At 49.4% G+C, this 26,052-nt stretch overlaps 15 protein-coding genes across 15 annotated transcripts; 7 read left to right on the top strand and 8 right to left on the bottom strand.

The window, feature by feature from the left end:
• Positions 1–828: 828 nt before the first annotated feature.
• ASPBRDRAFT_207076 (uncharacterized protein) lies at positions 829–1,834 on the bottom strand (the record flags this gene model as incomplete). Its single annotated transcript, XM_067621790.1, has 3 exons — positions 829–1,302; positions 1,371–1,520; positions 1,574–1,834. 3 exons carry the CDS (start codon positions 1,832–1,834, stop codon positions 829–831), a joined length of 885 nt encoding a protein of 294 aa, XP_067478999.1.
• A 93-nt stretch (positions 1,835–1,927) lies between these two features.
• On the top strand, positions 1,928–2,467 carry ASPBRDRAFT_195904 (uncharacterized protein; the record flags this gene model as incomplete). The annotated part of the gene is made up of 1 exon (XM_067620915.1): positions 1,928–2,467. The coding sequence occupies one exon, from the start codon at positions 1,928–1,930 to the stop codon at positions 2,465–2,467; it is 540 nt and encodes a 179-aa protein (XP_067479000.1).
• Positions 2,468–2,945: 478 nt separating this feature from the next.
• On the top strand, positions 2,946–4,048 carry ASPBRDRAFT_55035 (arylamine N-acetyltransferase family protein; the record flags this gene model as incomplete). The annotated part of the gene is made up of 4 exons (XM_067627330.1): positions 2,946–3,376; positions 3,404–3,473; positions 3,535–3,714; positions 3,740–4,048. The coding sequence occupies 4 exons, from the start codon at positions 2,946–2,948 to the stop codon at positions 4,046–4,048; spliced, it is 990 nt and encodes a 329-aa protein (XP_067479001.1).
• A 300-nt stretch (positions 4,049–4,348) lies between these two features.
• ASPBRDRAFT_177419 (uncharacterized protein) lies at positions 4,349–6,266 on the bottom strand (the record flags this gene model as incomplete). The annotated part of the gene is made up of 6 exons (XM_067619856.1): positions 4,349–5,107; positions 5,144–5,248; positions 5,311–5,505; positions 5,571–5,843; positions 5,899–5,918; positions 6,005–6,266. The coding sequence occupies 6 exons, from the start codon at positions 6,264–6,266 to the stop codon at positions 4,349–4,351; spliced, it is 1,614 nt and encodes a 537-aa protein (XP_067479002.1).
• Positions 6,267–7,238: 972 nt separating this feature from the next.
• Positions 7,239–9,494, bottom strand: ASPBRDRAFT_195907 (uncharacterized protein; the record flags this gene model as incomplete). The annotated part of the gene is made up of 3 exons (XM_067620916.1): positions 7,239–8,934; positions 8,988–9,291; positions 9,359–9,494. 3 exons carry the CDS (start codon positions 9,492–9,494, stop codon positions 7,239–7,241), a joined length of 2,136 nt encoding a protein of 711 aa, XP_067479003.1.
• A 398-nt stretch (positions 9,495–9,892) lies between these two features.
• Positions 9,893–10,391, top strand: ASPBRDRAFT_125002 (uncharacterized protein; the record flags this gene model as incomplete). The annotated part of the gene is made up of 2 exons (XM_067617751.1): positions 9,893–10,004; positions 10,060–10,391. The coding sequence occupies 2 exons, from the start codon at positions 9,893–9,895 to the stop codon at positions 10,389–10,391; spliced, it is 444 nt and encodes a 147-aa protein (XP_067479004.1).
• A 368-nt stretch (positions 10,392–10,759) lies between these two features.
• ASPBRDRAFT_126023 (uncharacterized protein) lies at positions 10,760–11,688 on the bottom strand (the record flags this gene model as incomplete). The annotated part of the gene is made up of 4 exons (XM_067617839.1): positions 10,760–10,831; positions 10,884–10,983; positions 11,061–11,553; positions 11,652–11,688. The coding sequence occupies 4 exons, from the start codon at positions 11,686–11,688 to the stop codon at positions 10,760–10,762; spliced, it is 702 nt and encodes a 233-aa protein (XP_067479005.1).
• A 427-nt stretch (positions 11,689–12,115) lies between these two features.
• On the top strand, positions 12,116–13,401 carry ASPBRDRAFT_674411 (NmrA/HSCARG family protein; the record flags this gene model as incomplete). Its single annotated transcript, XM_067628891.1, has 5 exons — positions 12,116–12,166; positions 12,223–12,708; positions 12,766–12,955; positions 13,006–13,178; positions 13,234–13,401. 5 exons carry the CDS (start codon positions 12,116–12,118, stop codon positions 13,291–13,293), a joined length of 960 nt encoding a protein of 319 aa, XP_067479006.1. The 3' UTR covers positions 13,294–13,401.
• Positions 13,402–14,468: 1,067 nt separating this feature from the next.
• Positions 14,469–15,623, bottom strand: ASPBRDRAFT_177426 (uncharacterized protein; the record flags this gene model as incomplete). Its single annotated transcript, XM_067619857.1, has 5 exons — positions 14,469–14,684; positions 14,741–14,877; positions 14,934–15,043; positions 15,106–15,278; positions 15,357–15,623. 5 exons carry the CDS (start codon positions 15,621–15,623, stop codon positions 14,589–14,591), a joined length of 783 nt encoding a protein of 260 aa, XP_067479007.1. The 3' UTR covers positions 14,469–14,588.
• Positions 15,624–15,986: 363 nt separating this feature from the next.
• On the top strand, positions 15,987–17,596 carry ASPBRDRAFT_674415 (FAD-dependent oxidoreductase; the record flags this gene model as incomplete). The annotated part of the gene is made up of 6 exons (XM_067628892.1): positions 15,987–16,029; positions 16,089–16,185; positions 16,243–16,394; positions 16,465–16,526; positions 16,584–16,949; positions 17,006–17,596. The coding sequence occupies 6 exons, from the start codon at positions 15,987–15,989 to the stop codon at positions 17,594–17,596; spliced, it is 1,311 nt and encodes a 436-aa protein (XP_067479008.1).
• Positions 17,597–18,058: 462 nt separating this feature from the next.
• ASPBRDRAFT_30156 (fungal specific transcription factor domain-containing protein) lies at positions 18,059–19,170 on the bottom strand (the record flags this gene model as incomplete). The annotated part of the gene is made up of 3 exons (XM_067622738.1): positions 18,059–18,258; positions 18,319–18,414; positions 18,603–19,170. 3 exons carry the CDS (start codon positions 19,168–19,170, stop codon positions 18,059–18,061), a joined length of 864 nt encoding a protein of 287 aa, XP_067479009.1.
• ASPBRDRAFT_195913 (acyl-CoA dehydrogenase family protein) lies at positions 19,148–21,810 on the top strand (the record flags this gene model as incomplete). Its single annotated transcript, XM_067620917.1, has 5 exons — positions 19,148–19,247; positions 19,315–19,392; positions 20,602–21,125; positions 21,212–21,703; positions 21,796–21,810. 5 exons carry the CDS (start codon positions 19,148–19,150, stop codon positions 21,808–21,810), a joined length of 1,209 nt encoding a protein of 402 aa, XP_067479010.1.
• Positions 21,789–22,751, bottom strand: ASPBRDRAFT_43142 (uncharacterized protein). The gene has a single exon (XM_067624931.1). It carries the CDS (start codon positions 22,630–22,632, stop codon positions 21,895–21,897), a length of 738 nt encoding a protein of 245 aa, XP_067479011.1. The 5' UTR covers positions 22,633–22,751; the 3' UTR covers positions 21,789–21,894.
• Positions 22,752–22,964: 213 nt separating this feature from the next.
• ASPBRDRAFT_125719 (Dabb family protein) lies at positions 22,965–23,435 on the top strand (the record flags this gene model as incomplete). Its single annotated transcript, XM_067617815.1, has 3 exons — positions 22,965–23,030; positions 23,091–23,198; positions 23,262–23,435. 3 exons carry the CDS (start codon positions 22,965–22,967, stop codon positions 23,433–23,435), a joined length of 348 nt encoding a protein of 115 aa, XP_067479012.1.
• Positions 23,436–23,682: 247 nt separating this feature from the next.
• Positions 23,683–24,717, bottom strand: ASPBRDRAFT_125577 (zinc-dependent alcohol dehydrogenase family protein; the record flags this gene model as incomplete). The annotated part of the gene is made up of 1 exon (XM_067617802.1): positions 23,683–24,717. One exon carries the CDS (start codon positions 24,715–24,717, stop codon positions 23,683–23,685), a length of 1,035 nt encoding a protein of 344 aa, XP_067479013.1.
• Positions 24,718–26,052: the final 1,335 nt, after the last annotated feature.

The following is a 26,052-nucleotide window of genomic DNA, read 5'->3' on the forward strand; positions in this document are numbered from 1 at the left end:
AGATATATGTTAACTCATGATTAGCTGGAAACTCAGACTGGAACAAACATCCATATCTTCAATGCTTGATCTCTTACTGCTCCATAGCATTTGTAGAGCAATTGATCATCCCGATCCTAATCCACTATGGACCTGCCTTGGATTCGTACAGGCAGTACGTCTGATTCCAGTTTTGCACAGTTGCATGTGTAGATCACTCGAGGCTGCTTTTACTACTCCTATTACTCCTATTACTCCCCATTACTCCCCATTACTCCCCATTACTCCCTATTACTCCTATTACTCCTATTACTCCTATTACTTCTATTACTTATCTTATGTATCTGACAAAATTCCTTACATTTCCTCACATCGCCTCACATTTCCTCACATTTCCACAGATCTCCGCAAATTTCCGCAGATCTTCCTCACATCTACAACTACCAGCACTAGAATGAATAAGATTCTTTCACTTAAATTTTTCTCTATATTGCCCATCGAGTTCCTACTCGCTCAGTCCAACCATTACATCGCTGAGCATTGTGCTACGGCGCCGATCGGCATCCTTAAAAACTACCCTTTGAATATCCGCCTTACTTGGGGTAGAACGTGTTACCATGCTGTACTAGTGGATAAAGTGGGCACCGACTTATTGCATGGCAATTTGCACTAGGCTTCTAGCAGCGATATATGTCCTGCTACAGCTCCTTCACACTGAATAAATTATAGCTAGTCGCAGTATGGCACACAAAACCCCACATAATATCACCACAACACGTCCTCTTTTTACAAATAAATTTTCAGGACTATTGACTATCATGTATAGAGCATGGCAGTCGTTGAAGGTGACTAGAGTTTTGATGTCCTAGAGTTTACCTCCAGCAAACTCAGCAACATCTGATCTCTCTTCCCAACCACACCATCCCAATCCACTGAGTCTAGCCACTTCGAAGCCTCCTCCTTCAACACAGACACGCTTTCCTCGCTCCAATCGAACCGATGCTTCAGCATGTCCTCCTCCCAGGCTCGAATCGCAGGGCCCAGTCGTTCAATACGCTGGGTAAACCCATTCGGCCCTCCTCCCCCACCCAGCGAATTCGTGACAAACGGACCGGTCAACGCCCACCGAAGACCGGGACCGGATGTCACTGCCGTGTCGAGATCCTCAGCGGACACAATTCCACGACTGACAAGGCTGTATGCTTCGCTGTTGATTGCGGCCTGCAGACGATTGGCTACAAACCCTGGGACTTCGTGGCGGAGTAGAATGGGTTTCTTCCCGAGAGACCGGTAGAAGTCTGGGTCGTTGATATCGTGGTGGCGCTGGTGCCAGCATGAGGGACAACTTCCACCAGGGGGACGAGGTGTGGTGGATTGAATGGATGGCCAACTAGGATGCGACTGGGGTCTTTCTGGCATCGACCGATGAACTTCGATGCAGGGAGACCAGAAGATGAGGAGGAGATCACGACGCCTGGTCTGCTATACTGGTCGAGTGTTTCCATGAGCGCCTGCTTGAACTCGGGGCGCTCGGGTCCATTCTGGCGATGAATTAGCAGTGCGAGTATAGCATATTAACTGCTGCTGCAGCTACCTCTTGGATAAAATCGGCTTCTGATAGGCTCGATTCCAGGTTGTCAATGAACTTGTAATTCTTCGCCCAGACACCTTCAACGGGCATGAGTGCTGCCAATGCGGGCCATGCATTTTGCAGGTATCTTTCGAACATTTTCTGGACACCTTCGGCGGGATCATAAATCAAGACGTTCAAACCTCGAGAGGGGAAAAGACATGCCCAGCTCGCCCCGATGACACCACAGCCAATGACGGCGACGGTTCTGATCTGGTCTTGCATAGTGACGGGTGTTAAATGCGAGCTGATCGACCACTTGAAGACAGCACCGCTCAAAGACAGCAAGGGTAGAGAGATGGATGCTTCGTGGTCCTCATGACCAAGGGGCTACCGTGCCCTAGAACTATACCTGGAACCAAACGGGCAAGCTGCACCCGGACGGCAGATCGTGTTGCGGGGATAGCGGGTAACGCTGCTCTCCGCATTGATGGATCTCCCGGTTCTTGCCCGCAGTCCCCGATTGGAAGATTCGTTACCATCAAACCCAGCCTATATGTAGGCAACGTTCAAGAGTTACCTGCTTGCATGCCGAACAATAACTCAAAGCTCTCTTTTTTGCGCTACAACCTATATTCTCAACCCGGCGTTTACAAAGTGTCTTCAACGATAATGGCTACCCGGCAAGCAACCGACTCACTAGATGACTATGGACCAGGGACATACGTTGACACGAGCTTCACTCCGGTGCCCGAGGAAGGCAAACCACTGTTGAAGATCTTCGCGGCCAAGACTCCTGGATTTACGCAGGATCCAGCCCTGCTTGATAAAATCATCTTTACGTCCAATTTCCAGCGATGTCTGGACAAGGTCATATTTGTATTATATGTTCCGAAGCCGCTCTATTCTCTATTGTAACCCTGTATGCATATGCCTTGCTGTGGGTCAGAATCACCGTTCCACCCCATCCCCACCCCTACACCCCTACGAACAAATGTGCAGACTGCCATAATAGGGCCACCCATGCTGAGGCCTCATTTGCCTCATCACGTCTGACTTATCTTTACTTCTTCTAATTAGACATGAAATCATCAACTTATACTTAAGATTCTGATTGGACGGGGCTTCCGCGTATAGATCGGGTAGCGGGAAGCAAGATAAGAGTCACCTGCCGAGCACGGACCCTCGAGTGTAGATCAAGTTCTATGCATTTGGAGTCGTGCTCCATGTTATTCGACAGTGGGATCGTAGCATAATAACATTGCCGTCGATCCGTGGGGTGAGGGGGAAGCCCGCTTGCCCCTATAAACCTGTGGCTATGTAGCGGTAAGCCTGTGGTGGATTGTGAGTGCATCTATCAATTCTGATTCACGACTCCACGATTATACTGCCCATTATGCCTGCAACAAAGATGCCCGCAACCTCTTACACCTTCAGTACAGATCAACTGGAGCTGTACCTTCAGCGTATCAGACATGCTGAGCCCGCCACTCCAACAGCTGCTGGGTATTCACGCCTAGAACAACTCCACAAGTCTATGGAACATGATTCCCTGACAGCCCTGACGGAATTGCAACGGCGACATTTGGCGGAGATCACCTGGGGAAACACGGCTTTACATTACTCAAACCACCATTCAATCTCGATTCACCCTGCCTGTGTCTTCGAGAAGCTGGTCGTGCGTGGACTTGACGGCTATTGCATGGAGAATACCAATCTCTTCTACATTGTTCTTTGCTCGCTCGGATATCAGGTATACGCGACTGGAGGCCGAGTGAGTCGTAATGTCGTTAGCAGGGATCCAACCGAGGAAGGTTATATATCCATGTCAGTAGTGTTCTGACTCAGACACAGCTCATGGCTAATAGACATATACAGAAGCCACATGATCCTAATCGTAACTATATCCGGGAAGAAGTACATGGTATGTCCTCAAACCCCTGCACCAAGTATAGAGACGTACTAAGAATGCTAAACCACAATAGGTTGACGTCGGTTTCGGCCGCAACACACCCACCAGTCCATTATTACTGCAAGAGAACACCACAGCCCAATTGATCGCGCCCAGCGAAATGTCCTTGGTCAGGGCCCCTCTTGCCGAATTCATTGACCAAACACAAAGGGTCTGGATCTATCAGGCGCGCGCCGACCCTCACAGTCCATGGGTGGCCCAATACTCGTTCTCAAGAGATTGAGTTCCTCTTCGAGGGTTTCAACATGATGAACTTTTCTACGAGTAAGAGTCGCGATATGTTGTTTACGCAGAAGTTGGCGTGTACCCGGCTTATCGTCGATGATTATAGCTCGGAGCCAATTGGGGTTTACATCCTCGCTGGGAGAGAGGTCAAGAGCGTGCTCCGGGGGAGGACTGAAACCTTGCGGGAGTTGAAGACGGAAGAGGATAGAGTTAGTGCGTTGGTCGAGTATTTTAACGTGCGGTTGCACTCCCATGAGGTTGAGGGTATTCGTGGGCTACCATCTCAGATCAAATCCAGGTAGTTTTGTGCTGTTGCTTTTGGGAAGCTTTTTCTTTTTGCTCGGTGTATACTGAGAGAACTATGAGATATCATCACCTTTATTTGCATGGATATATACCTTACAGTGTTAGTCAGATTTTCCATAATGAGTAGCATTGTGAAGATCACGGTGACTGTCAAGCAAATTGTGTCGTCTGGGAATAAAAGGACTCAGGTCTTGTGTTACAACATTGACAGAACCACTTTCTATATCGTTGAAGCGATAGGTAGCTAAGATTCAATTCAAGGTACATAAAGACCTCTTGACTAGCCCGTTACTTCATCACTTCTCTCCCCTCCCAATCTTCTCAATGATCGTCCCTGCCCCCAGAACCTTCTCATCCTGAAGTGTCTTCCCGATTACCTGCAAATTGACGGGATATCCATCCATGGCGTCCGCATCATAGAGCCCCCAGTTCCACGCATCCAGGTCATTGCGTGGTTCATATCCGTTCGGCCGTACGTCAACCTCCTTCCTAACCCTATCCACAGGGAAAGTAACAGCCGGGTAATCAAGTAAATTCCACACTTTGGTATAACCAACCCATCGCAGTGTGCGATGTGGAATGGCAGTATGAGCGGTGGTTGGACTTAACAGCACGTCGACTGGTTTTCCAGCGGGAGACCGAGTTGCATTCCATCTGCTCAGATATTTCTGGCGCAAGGCAATCTTTTTCTTGTTCACTTGCCAGTAGTCATACACTGATAAGGCTTTTCCTTTGGCGCGGTCGGCCAGCCCTTGTACGTGAGGGATCATTGGCTCTCCAGAATTATTGATATCGCGGAGGACGTCCTCGAACCCGTCGGCAACATAATATTCATCCATCAGCTTGATGCAATCTTGATGGTCGGACGTATCCCAGAGGACGACTTCATGGCCTTGATCCTGGAGCTTGGAGGCTAGCTCTCGGAGCGCTCTTTCAATCGGCGGGTGGACCTTGACAACCCCATCATCCAGGATCAATTCAATGACCAAGGGCCGAGTCTGCAGCTCTTGAAAGACAGTCTCATTCCACGGAAGTGGCGCACATTTAGGGTCAAACTCCCAAGGCTCGGAGTCTGCGACGAGACGGCTCACGTAGCACAAAGACTCCATATCACGAGCCAAGGGGCCGGACGAGAAATGGACATGTTCCTGGCCATCCCCAGGCCCAGGAACTCCATTTACCGGATATCTGCTACTCTGTAGAGGTCAGCAATGCAAATGTCAAGCACGACACGAAACTTCGCAGCAGAACAGCTTACAGTGGGCTTGAATGCATACAACCCATTCATGCTTCCCGGAATTCGGATACTTCCACCAATATCGGTTCCCAGCCCTAGAATGGAGCCATGTAAAGCCACTAGGGCACCCTCACCACCCGAAGAGCCACCCGCGATGAGCTCGGGATTGCGTGGGTTGACTGTTCGGCCCCAGAGGTTATTGTCCGTTTCCGCCCACTGCGATAGTTACTTACTCAGAATGATGATTGATATACAGCAGTGGGCATCAAGGACAAGCATACCATGAGAGTCTGAGGCAGGTTTGTTTTGGCCAACACAACCGCGCCCATCTCCTTTAGGATTCGTACTATAGCTGCATCCTCCGTAGCAGGAGCAAATGCACGGCCAACATACCCTAAGGTTGTATCCACGCCTTTTAGATCGAACTGGTCTTTGACACTCACTGGGATGCCGTGAAGCGGCCCCCGCAGCTCACCGGTTTTGTGGAGGTGGTTATCGAGCACACGGGCCTGGCTCAGTGCCTCCTCGAAGGCTGTTTCTGTGATGGCATTGGTCTGATAGAGTTAACGGGTGGCTGATGCAGGTATTCTTCAGAAATGAAGTGCGTACCAATTGATGAGCTATCACAGCTCTATAGTGACGACGTTAGTCTTCTATCTTCTCTTCCGGCGCAGAATCCATCTCCATCGAAACCGGAGACAGCAATATCGTACACACCTTTGAATATAGGCACGGGTGACCTGTTCAGCAGTGTATCTTCCCGATCTCAATTGTCCCACAAGAGTAGATATACTATCAATATCGGTAATCTCCTGCGCATCAGGATCATCCAGACGGGAGCGATCATGAACATTATCGACTCGAGGACCTCGTTGATCCAGATCCGACACCATATATGGCTTCAAAGATCTGTCCCGAAGAGACCGTTTCTTGGCGACGATTTCTTCCCACTTTTCGACCGTGTCGTTACTACCCATGTTGATAGACAATTGTGCAAGGGTTTACGGGACTATACGCAGGAGAGCAGCACAAGGGCCAAGTCAGTCGCCGCGATACCCCATAATATATATTAGCAATATATTCGCATCGTGCGGAGATCGGAGCCAATTCCGGTGCATCATCCAATGACATGGTTAAAACTTCTTATCTCTCTTGATTGGTAGGGGATGACGGGGAAAATGCGGTGCTTAAATACTTTCTCTTATTGATGCTGATCGGCAAGAACCCCGGCATGATACTATGGAACTACTCTGAGTGCATGTCTCCGCGGTAACTTCGGATGGATAGGGTGCCGCTCTCGGGTTAGTCGGAACGGATCCAATGCGGTTCTTGGGATTGGTAGGGACTATATCTCTTCTACCCCATGGGGTATGAATTTAGTTTCAGAAAATAATGAGGGCATCAGTGCGCCGCCTTGGCACCTAGAGATTAGGGTCATTATTCTTTGTTGGACAAAATGGGTTGACTACCGGTTCTCTCGTCTTCATTCTCACGAGTGTTATATTATTCTTCTTGCTGTGGTCCCACAATCATGGTCCAGTTCATGGCGAGATGCTGAGATGTCGTCGGTCTGTGATATTGATTTGGCATTGATAACTATCATATTGTTCTAATAAGGGGAGGTTTAATCAGTGCTGACTGGCGCTATGGATATTCGGGCGCTTACTTGCCCAGGACGTAGATCAGCAAGCTATACTATGCTCTACTGCTCGTGCATGAGCTATGCAGTTCGGTATCTGTACACAATCTTGACTAATTATGCAGAATTAATTTACAGCAAATGCAATGTACAAACAGGGGTCATTCTGTAAATAATATACTCTCCACATCATTAGTCTATATGAAACTTTTCATTTAAGCCTTTCCTCTATATAAAGATTCTAGCACGATCTATCCCAAATCACTGAATCTACTTGATCTATCCACTCTTTCAAAACATAGTATCAAATTTAAAACCGCAAGTCCCATCCAATCTCAGGTCCCAAGCGAGGCAGGACCTCAGCGACAGTGTTAACATCCTTGTCACCTCGTCCGCTAAGATTCAGAACAATATTCTGTTCCCCCTTCTTCATCGTCTTGGCGAGTTCAATAGCACCATACACAGCGTGAGAGGACTCAAGCGCGGGAATGATACCCTCATACATTGCCAGAGCGCGGAACCCAGATAGAGCTTGGGCATCGGTGGCAGCAATGAATTTGGCCCTCCCGCTGTCTTTCCAGGAGCTGAGTTCAGGTCCTACAGCTGGGTAGTCCATACCAGCTGAGACAGAGTGCGTCCCCGAGATCTGTCCATACTCATCTTGTAGGAGGTAGGTGTATACTCCGTGAAGGACCCCCTTACTGCCACCGGACAGGGTCGCCGAATGGCGGGATGTATCGAGGCCATCGCCACCGGCTTCCACGCCCAACATCTGGACACCTGGCTCATCTACAAACGGATGAAACATTCCCGATGCATTGCTGCCTCCCCCGACACAAGCCACAACGGCGTCAGGAAGCTTTCCAATAGCGTTCCGTATCTGTTCTTTCGTTTCCTGTCCAATGATGGACTGAAAGGTGCGCACGATCGTAGGGAAAGGGTGAGGGCCAACCACCGAACCAAGAATATAATGGGTGGTCTCGACGTCTTTGACCCACGAACGCAATGCTTCATTCACGGCATCACGCAGCGTGCGACTACCAGATGTCACGGGTACCACTTTCGCACCGAGAAGCTTCATCCGGAACACATTCAGCGCTTGACGACGAACATCCTCGGCGCCCATGTAGACAATACATTCCATTCCAGATTTGGCGCAAACCGTCGCGGTAGCCACGCCGTGCTGGCCCGCGCCCGTTTCGGCGATAATACGTGTCTTTCCTAGCCGTCGAGCCAGAAGGATTTGGCCCAGGGCATTGTTGATCTTGTGGCTTCCAGTGTGATTGAGATCTTCCCGTTTGATCCAGATATTTGCACCGCCAACTTTTTCAGTAAGATGTGAGGCAAAATACAACCCGCTCGGCCGGCCCATGTAAGGATAATAGGAACGGTACTCTTCCCAGAAGCTCGGGTCTTGTCGTGCTGCTTCAAAGGCCTGGTCTAATTCGGATAAACAGCTCATCAACGATTCCGACACGTATTGGCCACCGAATTCGCCAAAACGCGTGGACGTAACGGGATTTTGCCCGTCTGTGAGATCTGAGGTATTTGGACGCGCATCGTCTGGAGTCTTTGCTTGAGGTCTCGCAGCAGGTCCAGGGTGTTCTAACACATTGACCTCACGTACAATCGCACCGTGCTCATCTCGCTCGAGCTTGCGTCCAGTGATACCAGATAGGTACTTCTCGACGCATTGAGCAGCCTGACCGGGTGGCGCAGCGCCGATGGTACTGATGATCTGACTGCCAATGATACAGCCTTCAGTCAAGGCTTGTACGTTTAGAAAGTGTTCTCGTGTACTGATACCGAAGCCGAGGGCAACTGGCGTATCGCGGGCATATGTGTGGATGCGGTCAAGAAACTCAGGAAGGTTGGCGCTTAGTGACTTGGAGGCACCAGTCACACCCATTCTCGAAACCGCATAGATGAATGAGTCGGCTATGCTGCACAGGGCTTTCATGCGAGGGAGAGGCGTAGATGGGGCAATTAGGGGGATGAAAGAAAGCCTTATGATGATCTTTAGCTGATGACTGGGAATGGCAGATGATGCTGTACGAACCCATTACTAGCACAAAGCTTTCTGAACCGAGCGGCTTCCTCAATGGGGAGGTCTACCAGAACGAAGCCATGGACACCTGCCTGCTTGCAGTCATGCACCAGCTTCTCCTCGCCATAGCGAAGGACTGGATTGTAGTACCCCATGAGTAGGACGGGTATCTTGAGTCCCCGACGTCTTGCTTCTCGCACCATGTCCAACACCCCGGACACGGTGACACCATTGGCGAGAGCGATCGTATTGGCCTCTTGGATTATTGGGCCATCCGCAATAGGGTCGGAGAATGGCATGCCCAGCTCAATCATATCTATTCAGTCGTACAGCGTCAGATGTCATGCAGAACAATTCGTTAAAATATGTTGATAGGAACCCACCTGCACCGCTGCTCTCAAGACTGAGTAGAATATCTGGTGTCTCTTGCACTGTGGGATACCCAGCAGTAACATATGCCCCTAGAGCAGCGCGGTTCTGTTGTTTCGCTTTCGCGAAGGACGCCTTGATGTGCTCCATGACAGGCAAGCAATGGATTGTTCGTTCGCAAGATAGCGCAGGAGCACAGCTAATAGTCGAGGGCAACTATCAAGAAAGACAATTTACTTGAGTAGAAATTGCTCAGAAACATCGTTTTCATTCCGGCACTCATTGTTTTTATGTCCCTTGATACGTCATGAGTCATCGCTACAGATTTTACTTCGCCTTCGTTCGGCTCCGAAGTGGCAACCGATGAAACCACGGAATATACATCCGGGAAACCCCAAGTAGTTCGTGATGTGGAGATACACTCCGCTGACAAAGCGGACCCGATGATTTGCGTTTTACAGAACAATTACGATATAAATACTTGGGATGTTAATCGCTCACCTATACCTTACCATAGAATTATATTTTACAATTCTACAACCTGCAGAATGGCTTCTTTCAAATATCACGCGCTTCCTGGCTTCGGAGACGATTGTCGCGAGAAATACGGGTTTAGCGATGCCTGCATCATCGGCAATCGGCTGGTCGTCACTGGGCAGAGTAAGCAGTGTATTGGAACTACGTCTGAGGATCTGTGGCTAATTATATTCAAAAGCTGGCATGGATCCCTTGACCAGGAAGACTTCTCCCAAAATTGAGGAGCAAATTGCGCAGGCTTTCAACAACATCAATGACCTGGTCATCCACACCCTCACCAAAGAAGGTCATGCCCTTAAGGAAGGTGCTACTGGCTGGGATTACGTGGTCAAGCTGCGCGCATTCTTCGTGGGATTGTCCGGGATGCGTGTGGAAGCACGCGAAAATATGGTCCACTACATCAAGAAGTGGTGTCCTCACCACCAGCCGTTGTTCACCATGGTGGGAATTGAAAGTCTGCCCTTTCCCGAGCATCTGGTGGAGTTTGAAGTTGATGTATGGATTCCTTGATTTGGCGCATGTTATGGCACAGATGGGTTTATCTCACAGTATTTTAAGGGAAGGGCAAAATGGGCAGTTTTTTCCTGTATTGAGTGACTACAGCATTCCCTTGCCTGATATGCAGTTCTTTTATGTATCCTGTAATCATCCAAATAGGTTGACGGGTATATAATTTCTGTTGCAATGTATATGTGTCCAAGCCATTACTATGAGTGTTTCATAGCTTCTCCGTCCTAAGTTCTTGATATATCTCAAAAAGTAGCGAACTGGGACCTCATATGTGTGAATTACGAAGGAAGACCATGCCATGTAACATGTGGTAAAATTTCACTGTCTAGACTCTAACCGTACAGGAATCCCCATATTGTTAACCCCATCTACCAACGCACCTTCTCTCCCTTGAAGTTGACAAACTGACCAGACGTAGTCGACTTTGTCGCTGCCTCAATCTATATCTGCGTCAGTATCTGCAGCTACCATGATATCCAACATTCTACATACCTGGTTGGTGATCCCACGAACAGTATCCTGGACAGTCACCGGAGCCTTCTCTAGCCCATTGGCTTCTGCCGCACGACTCCCCATGTCGGTCTGTACCATCCTACCAATCGGGAAACGAGAACGTCAGCATCAACATTTCTTGACTCATAAAACATAGTAGTACGAAAGCAAACCTACCCCGGATCAATCGGTAAAGCGACCAGGTAATCATTCTCCGCATCGATCTTCTTTATCAGATAATTTCCAGCCACTTTCGACATTCCATAAGCGCCGGTCAACGAAGGAATCTGTTCAATTTCATGAATGCTGGCGAGAAGCGTAGAGACATAAGCAAACTTGGGAGTACTGGCTTTCTGCAGCAACGGCGCAACAGCCCTGAATAGTCTCAGCGGTCCCAGCGTGTTCACTTCAATGTGAGACAGCACGTCGGAGTCGGCCATTTCTACTACCGGTCCGTAGTGGTTGCAAATGCCTGCATTGGCAATGACGATGTCAATATGCCCGATTTGATGCTGTGTTTGGAGTTTCGACAAAGCCTCTGTCGCGCCCTGTGGGCTATCGACGCTCAGCGGCACGACAATCAGGTGGGAGCCTTCGCCCTTTGGCAGCTCGTTGAGATCTTTCGCGTTCGCGGAGTAGACGTCTCGGACGGTGCCAATGACGGTTGTGTCTGGCTGGGAAAGATAATGTGCCGCGAGGCCTCTTCCAATGCCTAGAAGTCGAGTCAGCCAAGGGATGCATCGTACTGCGAGGAGTCTCTCCGCTCACCTCGATTGGCCCCTGTGACGAGAACAACACGGCTCATTTTTAAATGTGTGCAAAGATAGTATTGTTCCAATTTTGCGAAGTCAAGAATTTGTCAAACTCAGATACTCATCAGTGCAGTTCTTGCTGTCCGAGATGCCCGAATATATACTAATCGTGGTAGCTACTGTTGCCACAGGGAACGACCCACTACCTCATCCCGGGCTCCGCAAACACCGATTGGAACCGAGCCAAGATAGAACAATTTAAGGTGGGTTCAGGGAAGATCCAGCCATCTCTACTCAGAAGAACATCACGTCTATGGATCACTGGCACGTCCGCCGCTGAGTCAGCGGTAACAATTGCATCCGGCGCTCCTTCAATAAAGTCCTATATACTGCCCTATATATATCTCCAGTCTCATCTATCTTGCAGATGATTCAACTCCCTCACAGTACTCACTCAAAGGCTACACGGAATCGCAGAAAATGACGGTTACCAAGCGGAATGTCGTGGTGATCGGTGCCACTGGATCTCAGGCAAGCCTCATACATCCAAACGCCCTTGGCGACAGGTGGCTGACCTTGAACTATAGGGCGGATCCGTAGTTGCGGAATTCCTGAAGCACCCTCATCTATATCATATCCGGGCCATCACCCGTGACCCTTCCAAGCCCAAGGCCCAGAAGCTCGCTGCCCAGGGAGTTGAACTCTATTGTGCCGACTTGGAGGGTGACAGAGAAGCTCTGACTGCGGCCTTTTCTAGCGCGCATGTGATCTATGCGCTGACCGACTTCTGGCAGAAGCAGTCGGCTGCGGCGGAGATCGAGCAGGGTAAGGCGATTGCGGATGCTGCTGCCGGAATCACGACGCTGCAGCACTTCATCTGGAGCGCTTTGCCAGACCCCGTTGCCTTATCAGACGGCCAGTTTCTGAATGTGCATCACTGGAAGGGTAAGAGCTTGATTACCGAGTATATCCAGACCCAGAAGCCGGACCTCTGGGCAAAGACGACGACCATCCTCTTCCCCAATTACTTTGAGAACACCTTGACTGATCCCCAGCGGTATTTGCCCGTCAAGGTGAGCTATCCTGCCTGGTAAATCCTAGATTAAATGCTCATGTATATCACCATCTAGGACGCCAGCGGCACCTACAATCTCAGATTCCCGCACAGCCCGCAGACGGTTCTGCCCAACGTGGCAATCCGTGATACGGGCAAGCTGGTGCATCTAGTCCTCGAGTCTGGTTCCACGTACTTCACCAAGACCATTGCCTTTTGGGCCCAGGCGCTGTCCGAGGCCGACAAGCTCGCTGAGTTGGGCTCTTGTATGGTTCCCTTTCAAGATATTGGTCCATCATGCTAACCTAGACACTAGACTACAACGTTCCCATTCACTATCACGCGTCCAGCGCTAGCGAATTCCAGCAGCTTCTTATGACCCGGGACGGCATGTCGGAGGACATTGCATTGGATTTCACCGAACAGTTGCTGATCTTTGAGAAGTGCGGAAATGTCTACGCACGGGAGGAGTTTGTGCAAGCCAGAGATGTAGGTCAACACATCGTTTCTCCTCGACGAGTGCTATATTTGCTGACTGTGTCAGATCCCCGGACTGAAACTTCAGACCTGGTCCGAGTTCATTCGTCAGCACAAGCTGCTCTAAGCAGGGGGGTGAATAGACATGCTACTTTTGTAAATCAGGATAGATTCTTAGATATCAGCAGGATAGGCCATACATACGAGGCTTTCTTCGATTGTGTTCATACTCATCATGTGTATCATCGTACGGTACTCAAGGCACCAACCTACTTTGTTGTAAACACTAAATCCGCTAGTACCACGGTATACTAGCGGTCAATCCATGATCCATGGAATATGGATAGATACTGTGGAGCTGCCAAGAGCTTAAACTGAAGCACTCCGATTATTCAGCGGACTCGCCCCACTGTGGACCCTTGAAGATTGAGACAGAACATGATATCTCGCAAGTGAAATGCTTTGCCCACCTATATTTCCAACTAGAGCGTTGAACAAGCCTGGATGTATCGGCGGCGAATGGCGCATCTTCTAACTACGTGAACTCTGTCCGGCGCTGGAATGGCGTTCGCCACTATCACAGGAACGGCTTCCAAAAACCGAGACGGAGAGCATGCGACTTCTGTTTCAAGGAAAAGGTATGCCATGTGTGGTTCTGCACGATGAGAACCAGTCTGTCGCCGTGTGTTCAGGCTTGGCAGATTCAAACTGACAAAGAGGCTCCGCAGTCCAATTGGTGCAAGCATCGTAATTCCGCGTGTACGGAGTACCTCCAATAGAATTCGGGCGAATGTCGACACAGAGTTCACTATGACCATATCAGATATGCGGCACAATTCCGAGTTTCATTCTTGCTTCACCTTCGGTTTCTTAGGATAGGGTTTCTTGCCTTTTTTTTTTTTTTTTTTTTTTTTTTTTTTTTTTTTTTTTTTTTTTTCTCCCAACATCCCAAGAGCCGTGCGACATTATACTCCAGTTTCAAGTCTTCGTAGCTAACTTGTCGGCAACAACCGGCACGCGTGAGGCGGTCATCCCTAACATAGGGGATAGGACGCAAGATCTCTATGGAGGCTTCCTATTCCAGGCTGTTGACTCGACGTAGTTGTTGAGGATTGGTAATGCATTCTTCAACAATGCCACTTATATGAAGGGACACCATGTATTCTCGAATGAGGGCCAGAGGTGGATTTAATCTCAAGTTAGGGAAAGCATCAACTTAGATTAGCTGTTCTCGCTGTATCTCCGTTGGCTGATGCCACTTTGTTCATATACGGATCCTAGGAGATATAAGTTCAAGGTCTTCTGGTTCCTTAACATGTCATTGAAAGATGTTCATGGCATCATGATAAAGGCTGGTTATATGTACAGCTGAATGTAAACTTGGAGACCTTCCATCGAACTCATCCGCTGCAGAGCACTAATCTACACAGAGAGCCAAAAGTCAAACCACTGGATGAAGCTCTTGAAGCTCTCCTCTTTCGCCCATTTCTCGTATGGATCGGATAAAAAGGCCCGCGACTAGATGTATCTGTTAACATGCGCCTAGACAGCAAGGACAGCTAGACTCCGCTTACTGCAAACCCATGTCCAACGTCGGAGAAAATCTGCATGTTGAATTTCTTCTTTCCCTCCGTCATAATCTCCACGGCCCGGCGGCGTTGCTCCGGCATGAAGAGACTGTCTATGTTGGGCACGGAAAAGAGGATAGGCGCTTGTACTGGTCAGCAGTCTATAATATATATAGATCAACAAGCGAATGAGTCTTACCATCAATATCGAACACATGGCTCTCATTCATGAATGACGGGTGGGCAATGGCCCCAGCCTTGCAAAATCCGTCCTTGGACAGCTGGGTACATACAAACCGCGCTCCCCAGCTGTTGAATAATCAATGATATACGTCAGCCTCTATTCTGCCCTCTCGGAATAGCGTACTGACCAATGCCCTGCGCAAACAAACTTGACTTCCCCATTCTTTCCATACTCTGCTACGACGTCCTGTGCCCACTTCGCCGCAATGCGGTCGGTCGAGCTCATATGCTTGTTCTTCCAAGCCTGGAAGTCAAAGTTCGGATCATTCAACGGGGTTTGGGAATGCTTCCAAATAGGGTCCTAGGTACAGAGCGTAAGTATCTACCGTTTATGCAAGAATCTTCTGTCGAAAAATTGCAGCAGTAGTCAAGATCGTACCCCGGCGAAATAATCAACGCCCAATGTGAGATACCCGCACGCGGCAAATGCATCCATCGTCAGGAAGTTGTTGATATGTAAGCCAAAGGCATCCGGGAAGAACAAGAGGACATGTCCATTGGACGTCGCCTTGTCTGGCGTGGCCACGTAGGTGTCCACGCCTCCAATCTGCACGATATTGCCTTTGGGCTCTCCTGAATGAATGGAACCCCTCAGACAGCAGAGTTCGGCCGGCTTGGCAAGGACTGGATCTTCTGGAGTACTCATTGTATATATGACTGACTGGCAGACAGAGTTCAAATAGTACTAGGTTTCTTGCAATTTGATAGAGTACTAATACGGGGGTTTATAGACTGGAATCTCCTTCAGCGAGTTTGGCGTCTGCGGCGGGATCGTCGGGGCATCTCCGGAACTGCATCTTGCGAACCGACATCGGGTTTATCTCCCCGGTGGTCGTCGTTATCATCCCCCCGCGGGGAATCAGCCGAGCTCTTGATGCTGTGGAGACGGAGCGATACCAGTCAGCAGTAGCCCCGGGGCTGATAACTATGTTGCCAATTGCCATATTTAGTATCTTACACTGGGACATGCAGAGTCACACCAAATATACACCTCTAACATTCTCACATCATGATCGGAGATACTATCAAAGACTTGCACGTGGCCATTGTCGGTAAGTCTCCATGACATTGCATCGAGCTTAACGTGGTGCTGATCCGAGACCGACTCTAGGCGCCGGTATTGGGGGACTCGCCCTGGCCATGGGCCTGGAGAAGAAGGGAGTGCCTTATACGATCTATGAAGAAGCCCCAGAGTTTTCTGCAGTAGGGTAAGTGCGACTCCGTCATAGTTGGATAATCGTTCTTTCCTTTGACATCAGGTAAAGCGCGGGCATTGGATTCGGCCCGAATGGCGACAAGGCGTTGGATATGCTGCAAGAAGGGTTCCGTGCGGAATACGAAAAGGTCTGTGTGGGCAATAAACCTGGGGAACCCCAGGATATCTACTATGAAGGCATGCTCTTGCAGCCAGGTCTAGGTACGCAGAACCCTTGACGATCCTGTACCATTAACGTGGAGAAACTTTCCATTCTCACAGTCTATCAAAGGTCTTAAAGAACCATGGCGCGGTCATTCGGCCTGGGGCCATCCAAACTACGTCCGCAGAAGTGTTCGTCTCCCCATCTATGTTAAAGCCATCTATGCGAATGGAACTGATTTTGACCAGGCACATCGCCACGCGGTCCTTCAAATCATGACCAGCTTCATCTCGACTAAGAACGTCCGTTTCAGCAAGACCTTGACGCACATTCAGCAGCGTCCGGACAAGGTCATCTTAAAGTTCGCGGATGGCGATACTGCCGAGGCTAGCATTCTCGTCGGCGCCGATGGAATCAAGAGTATGGTGAGGGAACATGTCTTGGCACCGTTGTATCCCAGCCAGGTCAAGCCGGTCTACGCCGACTCGTATTGCTACCGCGGTGTGATCCCGACATCTGAAGCCAAAGAGATCTTTGGGGATCTCACCGACGTGGCGAAGATGTACGTGGGTGAAAAGCGCTGCTGTGTCACATATTTGATTTCGAAGGGCGATGTAAGTTTGACATTCTACTGAATTTGGAGTATGTGCTAAACAATGATGCTTTCAAGGAATTCAACTTCCTCCTCTGTGCGCTGGACGATAAGCCCTGGGAACTCGAGAAATCGGTATCACAGAGGATCACCCATGAGGCTATGATGGCCGACTTCAACGGCCCCGATGTGGATGAACGATTCCGCCGTTTGTTAGCCAAGGCAATGCCAGTGAAATGGGGATTCTTCCATCATCGGTACACGTCAACATATTACCGTGATCGGGTCGTACTTCTGGGTGACAGCGCCCATGCGTCCCTGCCGTTCCAAGCTGCCGGTGCTGGTCAGGGCTTAGAGGATTCCTTGATACTCTCCAACATTTTGGCAAGGATATACCACAATTCTGACCAAGGCGCAGCCCTGGCACCATATATTCGCGCTGGATTTGTCGCGTATGACGCTATTCGACGGCCGAGGGCTCAGACACAACTTGCGCGAGCGCATGAAATGAGCCACATGCTTCATTTTCAGCACCCTGAAACGGGCAAGAGTATTGAGAAGATTGCATCCAAACTGCAGAAAGGATGGTTTGACTGGATCTGGTTCCATGATTTGAACGCAGATATTGAAACCGCGTTTCAAAAGATGGACGAGGTCTTGACTACGTAAGTCGGCCTTGATAATTTATGCTGCTCGACATGCAATAGAGCATACTGTCTATGCAACTGGCCACCCTTCATGCTAACAGAGGCTCGATTGCGATATATAGAGTGAAGATTTGATGTCGGGTAATCACAGTCTTTCGCACCAATAGTGGCTTCAGGAGGGTTGGATTCCCTTCCTGCCCGCTCTATCTAACATGGTGCGGGCTTTTGTCAAATGCTCGTTCATACCAGCGTCTGCCTAGTTACACCCAGAACTTTAACATAAATACTATGTCTTATATCTCTACTATACATCATAACAAATACGTACGCATGCAAGCAAAAGCCAATTCTTCGTTCAGGTGCCTTGTGGACTAGGACTCGAATAATTAGATTCAAATAAACGTATAATCTGCCTAGATAGCTGAGTTATCGAAGACTGCCGACTGTCGCGAAAAGAGTCTGACCCACACCAGTAGGCAATGCCTTAGTAGGTAGAGTTTAGCTGGTCAAGGCTCAAGCTAAATTCTCCAAAGGAATGACCAAATAGGTCGCCCCTGGAAAATGAAACTATATTTGGGTCTGATAAAGCTGGAAGCCCAACGGTAGGCCACAGCTGTTCATACGTGAGCACTTCACTTCCTGCTTGCGCGGCGGGACCATTCGCACAGTGATCTTGTTTAGCATCTATATTCTATCGCGTCAGCCTTCAAACACTACTGATAGGAGATTCTCCATCGCACTAACCTTGGTCACTCTGTGGTTGGGAAAGCCGTGCAATGAACCTTGCACAGTTGTACACCAAATAGTTATCCTTGTCTAACTTATCTAGGGCTTCTACCGCTTGATTCAGAGTGGTCTGGACAGACCTTTGGGTGACATCGTCGCTGATATAGGCTCCGTGCTCCGTGCTGCTCCAACACGGAGCGTCCCAGGATCACCAAAGCCGAATTGAATACTCAACGTTGTCAGTTAGTATGCCACAATCCAAGTGTAAATTACATGATTCAGTCTACAGGGGGGTCACGTACCATGGAATAAAGTGAAGAACCATACATCCAAGTTGGTGTGGGAAGGGTTGGGCGCGTTGATAACTGCATGCACGATTTCGATTGTCTTCTCAGCGGAGAGGATGCACTCGTGGGCTTCTGCCACTGCAAGCTGGATTCTATAAGGTAAGGGTCTCCCTGGAGGGGACTCTTTCACCGTCAGATAACGCAGCGTGGCGCAGAGAAGTGGTCGATGGATTAGAATGTTGACAAAGTGATATCGAAGCGTAAGAATGACTCGCATCCGGTTTGACATTGTATTTTCATTTCCCAAGTGGAACACCGATCCGGCGTCACACAGGCTCAGACTTGATGGTAAACTGGAAGCCCATCGCCGAAGGCCCTGTCGCACCGTGCTTGCCGCCTGAATAGCGGTACTCTCGTCGATACTGTCATCCCCAAGCCGGAGATCCTGGCCGTATTGTGTGGCTAGGGACCGACCCACAATCTGGAGCAGACGCACAGTAGCGTCGAAAAATGCCGTGGGGATGTCTCCGTCACATGCATGATGTGTGGTTGTTTCCATCATGGTCACCCATGGCGATGGCATCTTCACCACGATATACTCGTCTGGGATTGCCGGCGGGCGTCCACACGTGACGCTTTGTCTTTTGCAATCTCTTCAATGTACGTGGATACCCAGAGATACCCAGCAAGACATTGATCTTCATCTAAACTTAATCTCAGTACCCAGCCTGTGTCATATCTTTTGGAACGGCAAATGCAGCCGAAGACGCCCCATTTGTCCGAGACGTGTCGTACACGCCGCAATGTAAGTTCCATGTCTGCCCTGGAGGATTCAGCCACTAAGCGACCACAGATAAACCACAGGAAGTCGAAGGGGCACCATGCCATATTCTGTTAGTTGGCAGACCTATGAGGGATGAATTTTTGGTGCAACATGGCTCTATTGTTAAAGAGGTCTTGTGCACTTGATTATGACGAGTAGCAGCTGCTCATGCATGTATCTCTGACAATCCCTCACACTGCCATTACTAGAATAAGTATTGGCAGCTTATAGCAGACCTTTCAGTATATACACTTATACGATAGCTTTACAGCATGAACACATTAAGAAATCATTAGACAGCCATTCTCTAATGAAATAGGTGGTCCTTAGTAGCCTTCTGGAGCTGAAGCCGATGGTATAAATGGAGACCGGTCTGGCTGACCAGAGCCTTGTCATATGGATGACAGTTGACGGAATCAGCTTCTACATTGGCAATATGCATTTATAACAATGGACTATTATTTAATGATAACAAGAGAAGCAAAAAGAAAAAAGAAAAATACATACAACAGAAGGGATTCGCTGGTGGTCACCCACCCAACTACTAACCTCCCGGCGTGTGGCTTGAGTACGGCTGAGCGGACGGGAAGCCCTATTTTCCACACCCTGTGGTCGTATGTACTTATTCCTTTTATTGAGCGGAATAAATAGACTATTGCTAAAAGTGTTAGAATACTAGGTCTGTGCTAGAACTGGCAAGAACTACGAGAGTACTTGCTTTCAGCTGAAGACTTCCCAATGTTCTACGGTCCGATAGGGGACGCATCTCAACACACCATCCACAATTCTTGCTGATGGACATGATGTTGATGTAAATATCACAAGCTTGCATGGCGATCTATCAAAAGGATGATAAGCCAAGTGCATCTAGCGGCTGTACTTGGTAGAATACTGCTTATCCCGCGCTACATTGTCTAAACTAAGTTTCAGCGCCGCGTACTGCCTATCCGGAATACTGTCCCCACGGTGATTGGGTGAGATCTATATCTTATCATCATCCCTCCATGTGGAATGACAAAGGCTGTCTACTCATCTTAGCTGAACAAAGGTATGTCTGTAAGATGTGAAGGTAGGGCAAGTATATATAGGGTAGTTCGCTCAATGTTCAGAACTAGAGTAATATAGTACCCCATGAGATACGTTCTCAAGAACCTCAACTCCCTTGTTATCTAAGCTACATATTTAAGCCAGGTTCCACCCCTACATTATCCAAATTGGTCCAATTAGAACTCACCTTCCTCCAAAAGGCCATCAAAGCCAGAGCCTCCACAATCTCTCAGGAGATCCTTAGCCCCGCGTATGCCAACTACTCCACGCACACCAACCAACTCTCCCGCTTCCGCGCTACACGACCATACTATACCAAACTAGTGCAGACGGGTATACTCAAATCGTTGATCCCCAAGTCCGCCGGTGGAACCTGCGAGAAATGGATGGACAGTGGGCTCATCGTGGAAGAAGTACACAGTATCGACGCCAGTCTCTCCATCCACCTAGTTGGGACTGTACTGGGCCTACTGCCGCTCATACTTGGCGGCACGACCGAGCAGAAGGAGAAGTTCCTGGCCCCGTTCCTCACTGGTAAAGAGGACCATCTTGCCAGTTTGACGCATTCCGAGCCGGGTGGTACGGCTAACCACCTTGAGAAAGGTGGAAGGGGGCTTGCCGTGACGGCTAGGAAGGAGGGGGACTTTTATATTGTGAATGGGGAGAAGGTAACCCCCCCCCCCCCCCCCCCCCCCCCAGTGCCCCCTTATTCTTTCTGTCCATATTAAACAACACCCCTACTAATCTCCCCTAGCTCTGGACAACAAACAGCGCCGGCTGGGACGGCCAGGGCGCAACACTAAGCTGCCTCGTAGCCCGGTCCTCAGAAGACGGCGGGCCCGAGAAACCCGAAAACACACCGGAAGACAACATCATGGTTCTCCTCGTGACACGAGACATCGTCGCTCAGAACCCACCCGAAGCCTACGCCATGCTCTCAGAGCCCAATCTAATGGGCCACATCGCCGTGACCGGCCCACACACCCGCTACACCAACTTCCGCATACCCACCGATCACGTCCTCTTCCATCCGGGTCAAGCAGCCCCCATCATCGAGAAGTCCTTCGGGATCACAGGCGCAATCGTGGGCGCTATGGCGGCGGGAACGATGCGCACGGCGTTCGAGCTCGCGATCGACTTCGCCAGGAGAGATAATCGCGGCGGCACGGTGCCAATCATTGAGCGGCAGAGTGTAGCGGATTTGATTATTGATGTGAAGGTCAAGATTGATTCTGCCCGTACAGTGGTGTGGATGGCTGCTTATCGATTTAATCAGCAATTAATATTCATACAAAGTCGCCAAAATCTACTGTTTCATCTGTAGTTAACACTGCACAGTTACTGGCGCATTAATATCTGGGAAGATTGATTCTCGATAATGTAAAATTTTCAATTACTGGCGAGACCCTTTAACCTCCGCATGTGTTCCTGCGGTGTTCATATAACACGCTCCACGGTCCAGTTGTCCAATCCACCCTGTAGCTTCTCGCGGTCCTCAAAGAAGGGCTTAAACACCGTCTGGATGATTGTATCGGGATGATAGCCCTCAGTGTAGCCGCCTGTTTCCGGATCAACAATGCTTGCTCTGATCAGCGGCATGCCAACCACAATCTGAGCAGCCTGCGGAAGTGCCTGTGCGAAGAGGCGGCTGAGAGTTTGCGACGCGGCCTTAGCGGCACACAGTGAAGAGACGGCCATCTGTGGCTCCTTGTCGAGCGTGCCGCCAGTGACCAGGAAGAGCGGCCACTCGCCGTGGGAGACACGGTCAGTGTTGGCATGGCGGGTGAACCACTGCCCGGCGACGAGGGTTCCCACTGCCGAGACCTGGAAGTCGAGGTTCAGCCTCTCCGGTGTGACTTCGGTGATGTGTGGCTCGGCGACATGGGCGGCATTGTAGTGCAAGACATCCAGCTTGCCACCAAGCTGTTGAGCACACCAATCCAGGGTGCTTGTCAGGCTGTCGGGGTCACCGGCATCAGCAGTACGGTAGATCACTTTGGCGTCCGCGTTAGTCTGGGCGGCTTTGACTTCCTCGGTGATCTTGGACAAGCTCTTCTCAGAGCGAGACACGAGGGCAATATTCCAACCCACGCTGGCGAGCCAAAGGGCAAGCGAGCGGGACATGGTTGAGCCCACGCCGATGATGGCGATGGTGCGATTCGGGCTGACGTTCATGGTATGCGTCGGGATAGGAATGATCTTCGATTAAAAGTAAAGGAGGGGGGACTTCCATGAGTGCCATACACGTTTTATATCTACAGAGGGTTATTGATCACGCCGACCAGAAACTCTGTTCGATGTTCGAGTTCAGGCAAAAGTGAGTTGGGCACCGTTGGAAGTGTCTCCGAAACGGTTTAATGATCCCCCGATGATGTATCTCCTTACATAAGTGCGGCCCACCCGGGATAGGCACTATCCAGAGTTTAAATGGTGGATATATCAACTTTCCACCAATACTATGTACTACTTCCATATATCATTATCATGTACCTCGTGTGCCTCCCAAAATGACTATTCTGCATTTAGTTCTTCTGGAGTTCAAGCAGGATGTCGCTGCGGTTACCCAGCAGGGAGTGAGTGGCAACATTCCCCTTTCTCTAGACAGCACTGAGTCTAGCTGACATGGTGAATAGCTGCTGCAAGAATTCTTGACCCTTCCGCAGAAATGCAGGGACCGGTCGCAAAACCTCTATATCAAAGGAATACGCGCAGGATCTGAGTGCAGCCCTACAGCAAAATCTGTATGTCCTCGAGATATGATCTGTCTTTCTACCATCTTAGTTAACCGTGGGTTTATTGAATAGAACTTCACCCACCTCTTCATCATCGAATTCGAGTCCTTGGAGCAGCGCGAGTATTACAAATCTGTGGACCCCGTCCACGCTGACTTTGCGTCGCGCATCCTGCCTCTTCTAAGTAATGTTACGATAACGGCTTTTCAGGAGAGTGATCTCTGCAGCGACGATATTAGACTTTGAATTAGAATTGGAGCAGGGGACTTTTGCATATTACATGGTGGTAGGTTTGGATTTGTATAGTGTGGTTCTGCCGGTTGTACTTTCCTAGACTTTATTGCACGGATACTTTCACGGGCGCTTTCGACCTCATGCATCTCCCTCTCGAATTAATTACCAGCCTTGAGGACATTCTAAACAGACATATCAACCATCTTTGTTCAAATGAGACAGAAAATCAAAGTATGATTCATGCTAAGAACAAATCATTCTAGACATCCGCCTTTGCTACTTCAATAACAACCTTGCCAACCTGCTGTCCAGACTCTAGCCTTTGATAAGCCTTGCGAAATTCCGCGAGAGGATACACCCCATCAATGACAGGTCGGATCTCAACTCGTTCCATCGCTGCCAACATCGCTTCGAAATCCAGTCGAGAACCAATAGCTGATCCGGTCACCGTGAGGCTCCGAAGGAGTATATCCGTGGGTGGCAGCCCGCCGCCGAAACCGCTTGCAAATCCAATCACGACAACCACGCCACCTATCTTAGTCGACGCTGCAGACTTCACAACAGTCTTCTCTCCCGCAATATCCAGCACCTTATCAACACCCTTACCGCCAGTCAAGGCAAGAATTTCACGATCCCACTCAGGACAGGTACTATAGTTCACCACGGCATCGGCGCCCAGCTCCTTCAGCTTCGCAGCCTTTTCATCCGATGAGGTGATTGCCAGCACACGAGCGTTGAAAGCTTTAGCAAACTGCAAGGCAAACAGTGAAACTCCTCCCGTGCCCTGAATCAGCACCGTGTGGCCTGGCTGCAGCGGCTCGATCTTGTTGAGGGCCGTCCATGCCGTGACCGCCGCACAGGGAAGCGAGGCCGCCTCGACGTAGGAGATATAGTCCGGAAGACGAACAAGGGCGTCTTCATGGAACACTGCGTACTCAGTCAACATCCCATCTATAGCAAAGCCGACGCCGCTGGATAAATATTCCAGGATGAATGGACCTCCGGTCCAAGCTGTGGTGCATTGGACCGCGATCCGATCGCCGGGCTTCACTCGCGTCACGCCTGTGCCGACTGCCACAACCTCGCCAGCGCCGTCGGAGAGGGGGATGACATCCTCCTTGGTTTTCCAGGGATATTCGCCTCTCAATAGGGCTGCGTCGCGGTAGTTGAGCGAGGCGGCGTGTACCTTGATTAGCACTTGATGCTCGCCAGGGCTCGGTTTGGGCTCGTCTCGGATCTCGGCGCTCGGCTTGGTGTCGGTGGTGACAACGCGCACGGCTTGCATTTGTGACATATTGGGAAGGATAATAGGGTTTGAAAAAAAAAAGAGGAATCTGGCATTGAGTTAGTATTCCGGCAGGGATTAAGGACATTCTATACCCCAGGTCTCTCGGCTCTCGACATTGTGCCTGACGTAATCAGCGCTATGTGACTAATGGCACTGAAGAGTCGATTATCAAGCGTTGTAGGTATTAGTAAAAGTCTGGATGAATCATCATGAGTATTTTCCGTGCGTCTTCCAGCAAGTTGGGCTCTCCGAAGGTGGGCTTGCCGGTGGGATTTCCGAAAGTGGGCTCTCCGATAATGTGAAAGGTACCACTTATTTGATACTTTATTTAGCCACAGCAGAAGCTTGATTTTTCAGCAATTCACCTTGTATAAGATCCCGCTTAGCCATTAAAAAAAACTTAAACATACAAATGGGGGATAAAAGGAATATCACCCCATTCCACCTGACGACCCCTGGCGGCTTCGTAGTATGCCTCTTGATGCTTCTCCAGCTCTATACAGCTCTTGGCCCTGAAGATAACAACGTAATCAAAAAAAGATTTTCATGTCGCTTTCTTCTCAATCTCCCTAAAAAATACTATTTAAAATTTCTTGTACAACACTGATTACTCTAGTCTTCTTCATTATTCATTCATAACCTATCATGAGACGAAGGTAGTGATCTGTTGGGTGCACTGCCGTCGCCGAAGTGCTTTTTACTGAGCCTTGATATCTGCTTTTGATTTGATCAGGTTCGGAAGTGACAAATGGCAAGAGGGCTGATGGTTTCGTGAATGGGATCTATGTAGTTTGATGTAGTTCAATGTAGCATGTATAAAGATTGCTTGAAGGGCTACGCTAGTCACTCACAAGCCCCCATATTATCGTTCTCTCTAGATTGTCTACCTTCACCTATGAACAGTCCCCGTGTGTAGTACTTTTAGACGTTAATCACGTGAAAGGGACTCTATTGTAGGCATGAGGTCCTAATGGAGCTGCAGGAGCAAAGCTGGTATACCTGTAGTATGCCATGAGCCTGTAGCGACAGTCAGGGGCAATTTTGATTTATCAGAGGTGATGAGAAATCTTCTAGATGCTATAAATAACAATTCCATGAGTATCATCCACATGGTGTTGCAAGTCCTCCCGGTAGTGACTCTAGTCCCACGTAACCATACAAGCTTCCACCCGCTTCATCGCCACACCAGCAGCCATTAATATTATTTTCCTGAGTCATGGAAGCGTAAAATCCTTCTACTCAATGCTGCCACAACGAGCACGTGTCCAATTGAGCATCAGCCCTACGGAGGTTTCTAATTCCCACGTGCTGGTTAAGCGGCCAAACTCCGACCCACTTTCG

This window comes from Aspergillus brasiliensis, assembly GCF_001889945.1.
Source record: "Aspergillus brasiliensis CBS 101740 unplaced genomic scaffold ASPBRscaffold_6, whole genome shotgun sequence".
Lineage (NCBI taxonomy): Eukaryota > Fungi > Ascomycota > Eurotiomycetes > Eurotiales > Aspergillaceae > Aspergillus > Aspergillus brasiliensis.

Excerpts from the sequence above, each read along its gene's own strand:
- ASPBRDRAFT_43142 (XM_067624931.1), bottom strand. The coding sequence starts at position 22,632 with ATGAACGTCAGCCCGAATCGCACCATCGCCATCATCGGCGTGGGCTCA.